The sequence below is a fragment of the Rhinoraja longicauda genome, chromosome 33, assembly GCF_053455715.1.
Source record: "Rhinoraja longicauda isolate Sanriku21f chromosome 33, sRhiLon1.1, whole genome shotgun sequence".
NCBI lineage: Eukaryota > Metazoa > Chordata > Chondrichthyes > Rajiformes > Arhynchobatidae > Rhinoraja > Rhinoraja longicauda.
Genome location: NC_135985.1, coordinates 10,028,182 through 10,034,181, shown reverse-complemented (window position 1 = coordinate 10,034,181; position 6,000 = coordinate 10,028,182). Strand labels below are relative to the sequence as shown.

Sequence of the window (6,000 nt, the reverse complement as noted above, 5' to 3'; positions counted from 1 at the left end):
ACGCTAGAGGCAGGAAACATGTTCCCAATGTTGGGGGAGTCCCGAACCAGGGGCCACAGTTTAAGAATAAGGGGTAGGCCATTTAGAACGGAGATGAGGGAAAAAAAATTCACTCAGAGAGTTGTGAAGCTGTGGAATTCTCTGCTTCAGAAGGCAGTGGTGGCCAATTCTCTGGATGCTTTCAAGAGAGAGTTAGATAGAGCTCTTACTGATAGTGGAGTCAAGGGATATAGGGAGAAGGCAGGAACGGGGTACTGATTGTGGATGATCAGCCATGATCACGGTGAATGGCGGTGCTGGCTCGAAGGGCCGAATGGCCTCCTCCTGCATCTATTGTCTATTGTCCAATGCTCACTACCTTGGATAGATTTCTGATCCTGGCCTAATCTTTTCATTACTTTCCAACCTAAACTTATTGTTGTAAAGTGGAATGCTTTAATCAACATTTAAAAGCCATTCATCATATCGGAGATGTTTTAATTAAAGTCATGTCATTATTTGTTTTACTACCAGCTGTGAGAATCAATACACAAACGTCCAGTGCCAATGCTTTAGTCTTTATTGATAAATCTGAAAACAGCGGTAGCTATTGACTACATTCTACAAAATACAGTATGCATGCATTATCTTTGCACCTTTGAAGTTGCATTTGCTTTGTTTTGCCAAGCAGGCCATGATTTAATGTGTAGGAAGGAACTGCAGATGCTGGTTTAAACAGAAGATAGACACAAAATGCTGGAGCAACTATAGTTATTGGGGCAAGAAACGAGAGATATAGCGAGCTATATCTTTCGTTTCCCTTTCCCCTGACTCTTAGTTCAAAGATGCGTCTCGACCCGAAACGTCACCCGTTCCTTCCCTCCAGCGATGCTGCCTGTCCCGCTGAGTTATTCCAGTATTTTGTATCTATCTTCAGGCCATGATTTAACTTCCATTCAGACACGGTCTTCAATGACCCGTGCCTTTGGCTCCTCTGCATGGTACCTCTTACTTAGCTTCTAACTCTTTGGCTCTTGCTTAACATTTATCTATAAACTGGATTAATTATTGGAGCACATTCTGCAACTGCCCAAACAATAAGCTTTTTTTAAAAGCGAAAACACACTTGAAATCATGTGTGATTTCCAGGGACAATCCACTCTCCTTTTCGGTGTCTGGACATGTGAGATTGGTGGGACAAAACCTTTGTCTGTAAAATTGAGCACGTTATTTTCTGACTACTGAAATGAGTATTCAGCAGGTTGTGCTTGAAACGTTAGCTTCGATCCCATCAAGCCCTTATGTTGTAGCACTGAAGATAAGAATGAACCCTGACATTTCAAGCTGACTACATAGGACTTATCAGAAATCCCAGGAAACTGATCGATCCATCCCGGCTCCAGAGTTTTCCATTTTCAAGTTTGACCCACACAGAATCTCCTATCTTGAGTTTCAATATGGCATTCTGGACAGCCAATTGGCTGCTGAAACATGTCAGCGAGCTGTGGATGTTTCTGACTGTTTTTCCGTTCTTCATCAGGACCACATCAGTCTCAGCATCTTTGTATGGCAGAGAAGAAAAACTGAAGAAGTATATACCATTCACAGGGGTTTTGAACTTCCCAGTGCTCTGGTTGTATGCGTTTTCAATGTTGACATTGACCTTATCAAACAGAATGGACTCTGTGGGCTTTGTTACATGAATATGTAAGCCTAGCTCTACATCAAACATCACTTTCTTGCCTGTGAAAATAAAAATCGTAGATTGAACTTAATGGCAATATGTCTAATTTTAATGTCTCTCCTTATTGGGGATGTAAAGATTAAAGTATAGAGCCCAATCCACCTTGGCAAACCAAATTCAAACACTTTGAGGCAATGGACTTTTGGATTGGAAATGGAAAAGGGCAAATGACATTCTAGGGTAAAAGCATTGAATTATAGGGAGTAGGAAAATAACTGCAGATGCTGGTACAAATCAAAGGTATCACAAAATGCTGGAGTAACTCAGCGGGTCAGGCAGCATCGCAGGAGAGAAAGAATGGGTAACGTTTCGGGTCGAGACCCTTCTTCAGACTGATGTCAGGGGAGGGTGTGGGACAAAGAAAGGATGGAGTTGGAGTCAGGAAGACAGTGGGAGAACAGGGAAGGGGGAGGGGAAATAGAGGGACAGAGGAGCTATCTAAAGTTAGAGAATTCAATGTTCATACCGCTGGGGTGTAAGCTGCCCAAGCGAAATATGAGGTGCTGTTTCTCCAATTTGCGGTGGGCCTCACTGTGACAACGGAGGAGGCCCATGACAGAAAGGTCAGACTGGGAGTGGGAGGGGGAGTTGAAGTGCTGAGCCACCGAGAGACCAGGTTGGTTAAGGTGGACTGAGCGAAGGTGTTGAGCAAAACGATCGCCGAGGGAGTTGTGGGTTATTCAAATGGAAAGCAGTTGAATACTGAGTGAAAAATAAAAATGGGCTGCTTTTATAGAGTCGATGGCCCGGGCAGCGTTTAGCTGCATTCCTGTAACAGACTACAGAACGGCATATCAGGACGCCAAAGCTGGAACTTCCCGAGGAACCAAAGGGATGAGAGTAGGTTAATCAGCAAGGGAGAGACGTGGGTGTATGGCAAATGTTGGATTAATAATACAGGTGAAAACAGGTTGAATACGAAAAGATTAGAGGGAAAATGAAAAAAGCATATAGAAGATAATATATGGACAGTCAACATAAATGATGCTTCTATCGAGTAAATTCGGAAAATTCCCCTTGGTTGAAATGTCAGGATCCAGAAAAGATATAAACCTCTTTAATGCAGCAATTGGTGATGACCTGAAATCGCATTATTCTCGATAACGTGCGGACAGGCGATTTGGTCATGTTTATCAAAAAGGATTTGGAAAACAACTTGAAGGAACCAATGTTTCCAAGCCCAAGAAAGGAGCCAATTGTTATTGACACTCGATGAATATGTTTTATTAACTCATGAATTAACACATGGTTGAACTACTTGGCCATCATGGCAAGCAACAATTTGTTATACCCACAACTTTTTTTTTGTACAAGAAAACTCACCTTCACACGGACCATTTTTGTCTTTGGGATTTGGCATTTCAGCCTGGTTCAGTGGTTTCACATCCATTTCTTTATCAGGTGTTTCCTGAACCATTCAAATAATTGGAATAAAACTCATCAATTGTTCAGGCCATTCATTCATAAAGTATTAATTAATTCATTTTTTCATCCCTTATAGAGTGTGGATTTTTTGCCAAAAGTCATTTTGGAAGATCTTAACACCTTAAACCTTAGAATGCAAAATTACTTTTGAGACTTTAACACAAGGTATATATGTCTTCTGTGATGGTTTATGCAAAACATAAATTGCAGAGGAAATGATGTGAACTGGAAGAGACACGACCATGAAGAAATTCAAATAATAGAAAGATAACTTAAATGGAAGATGTTGGGGATCCACAGTCAATGAACAAGGATAGGATTGGTGGGGGTGAAATAAGATGTATAGGGAACAGATAAAAAGAGTGAGAGAGGAAGAAAGAGTTGCAGTGAGGCGCAAAAGGAGAATAAAGATGTAGAAGGAGAGAAGGAGCATAGGAATAGATGCAAGAGAAAGGACGGGAAGAAACAGTAAAAGATCAGAAGCAAACTAATCAGATACAGAAAGGTGATATCAGAGCAAAGATAAATAATTGGACAATCGAAGAATAACAGGAACAGAGAGATGAAGGGAAAGAGTGCAAAATGAACTGGAATATTGTGACCGTAAGGGGGAAGGCAGAGAAAGAAATAACTGGTGTAATTCAAATGGAGTATTAGAAAATACATATAATTAATTTTCTATCCTCACCTGCCAATCTTCCAGATCATTGTCCAAAGTGCTCGATTGATAGATACAGTAAAAGAGGATCAAATACAGCAGGTTTCTCTGAAATAAAATAAAACATCCTTTTACTTGGGCAAAAAGAACCACATATGTAAAACATTGCCAATGCAACTTCACGTACCATTTTCAGCAGGGCAGCTTTCTTCTCTCCAACTTCTTGTTCAGATAGGAGTTAATGTGTTTGGTTTTCAGGTGGTTTGGTTTATAACTCCTTCTGTATCACACATTTGAAGCATCGCCAAATGAGATTTGATAATATTTTGGAGCTTCCTCCAAATGTGTATTAAGTCCAGCCTCCAAAGTAGCAAACCCACAGTCAGTATCATTCTTGCTGATAAATCACACCTAAATGTTTATGAATAGATTTCCAAGTTTGCCAACTCGAGGCACTGTGTCCGGAACAAAACGAGGCGCATATGGGCATCTGAGAAGAATGGTGTTATTGTCACTTCACACATGCACAAACAAAATTATCCTTGCAATTTCATCCTGAGTCCGAGCTTCCAGTTTTTGGAATCATTTTTATTGGTACTTCTGTAGCTTTTGCTTTTCTGACCACTTCTGACTTGTTTCTTCTATGTTATATCACAAACAGGAGCAGGGGTAAGCCATTTGGGCTTTCAAGCCTGCTCCACTATTCATTCAAAATAATGATTGATCTTTCTCATTGTGATAATGATTTATCTTTCTCCTGCACTGTGCCAATTTCCCTTAATATCCAGAAATCTATTCTCTGAACACAAGTAAGCAACTATTAAGAAAATAATTAAACAATGAAGTACATTAAAGTAGATTAAAATGTTATTTCCACAATTTTGTTAACAGTAAACTGATGTTCCATTGATCTTTATACATTATAATTGCTTCATGAAGTATGACTTACTGGAGCGACTAGGCATGTATACACTGGAATTTAGAAGGATGAGAGGAGATCTTATCGAAATGTATCAGATTATTAAGGGGTTGGACACGTTAGAGGCAGGAAACATGTTCCCAATGTTGGGGGAGTCCAGAACAAGGGGCCACAGTTTAAGAATAAGAGGTAGGCCATTTAGAACTGAGATGAGGAAAAACTTTTTCAGTCAGAGAGTTGTGAATCTGTGGAATTCTCTGCCTCAGAAGGCAGTGGAGGCCAATTCTCTGAATGCATTCTGGAGAGAGCTAGATAGAGCTCTTAAAGATAGCGGAGTCAGTGGGTATGGGGAGAAGGCAGGAACGGGGTACTGATTGAGAATGATCAGCCATGATCACATTGAATGGCGGTGCTGGCTTGAAGGGCCGAATGGCCTCCTCCTGCACCTATTGTCTATTGTACTGTTAAACATCTTGGGATTATGAAAGGTACTCTTAATTCCAAGATATTTTTCTTTAATACTTTTTTAGCTTCACATTTTCTAGAACCAATAATAATCTCACTCCTTGCTTGCCTTAGAAAAGATGGTATTGGCCTGAAATGTGTGGCTTTTCTGTTTTTATTGCAGCTTTCCAGTATCTGCAGATTCTTACTTTAAGATTAAAGGACAAGGTTTGTTGTATTATTTCTTAAAGTTTTGTTGAGCCTCCTCTATGCGGTCCAATCAAATGCTCCCGGGTCATCATCATGGTGAAAGGAGTCTATTGGAGGGCAACAATAAAAATTTGCATTATTCTTAACTTGAAACTCCTCCTGAAATATTTCACAATCAGCTTTATTAAACAAGACTTCATCTTTATATTACTCCCTTAAACTTCCTATTCTTTTGCATTCAGTAAAAGTCACACAGATGTAGTACAAAAATATTTGATATCAACCCATCAACAGATGAAAAAAGAAAGACCGGGGTTTGCTTGTTCAAGTTCCTCAGCTGGTCGCTCTCTTCTGACATGTAGTTCGGTGGGTTTTTTTAACCTTCAAATGGTTATGTACTTAATATTCTTGCTCTTTCAACTTAATATTCTTGTTCTTTCAAACAGGAGGCCTTGATCTGATCCTGATGCCTGGACTGGGGTTTGACAAACATGGCAACAGACTGGGAAGAGGAAAGGGTTACTATGACACTTACCTGCAGCGTTGTCTTCAGCATCCAAAGGGCAAAGCCTACACAATTGCCTTGGCCTTCAAGGAGCAGATATGTGATCTGGTGCCTGT

At 40.2% G+C, this 6,000-nt stretch overlaps 1 protein-coding gene across 1 annotated transcript; it reads right to left on the bottom strand.

Moving 5' to 3' along the window:
* Positions 1-547: 547 nt before the first annotated feature.
* LOC144608963 (complement C1q tumor necrosis factor-related protein 3-like) lies at positions 548-4,037 on the bottom strand. Its single transcript, XM_078427233.1, has 4 exons — positions 3,994-4,037; positions 3,837-3,914; positions 3,047-3,131; positions 548-1,722 (listed from the first exon to the last, which is right to left on the bottom strand). Exons 1-4 carry the CDS (start codon positions 3,994-3,996, stop codon positions 1,328-1,330), a joined length of 561 nt encoding a protein of 186 aa, XP_078283359.1. The 5' UTR covers positions 3,997-4,037; the 3' UTR covers positions 548-1,327.
* Between the last annotated feature and the right edge of the window lie 1,963 nt (positions 4,038-6,000).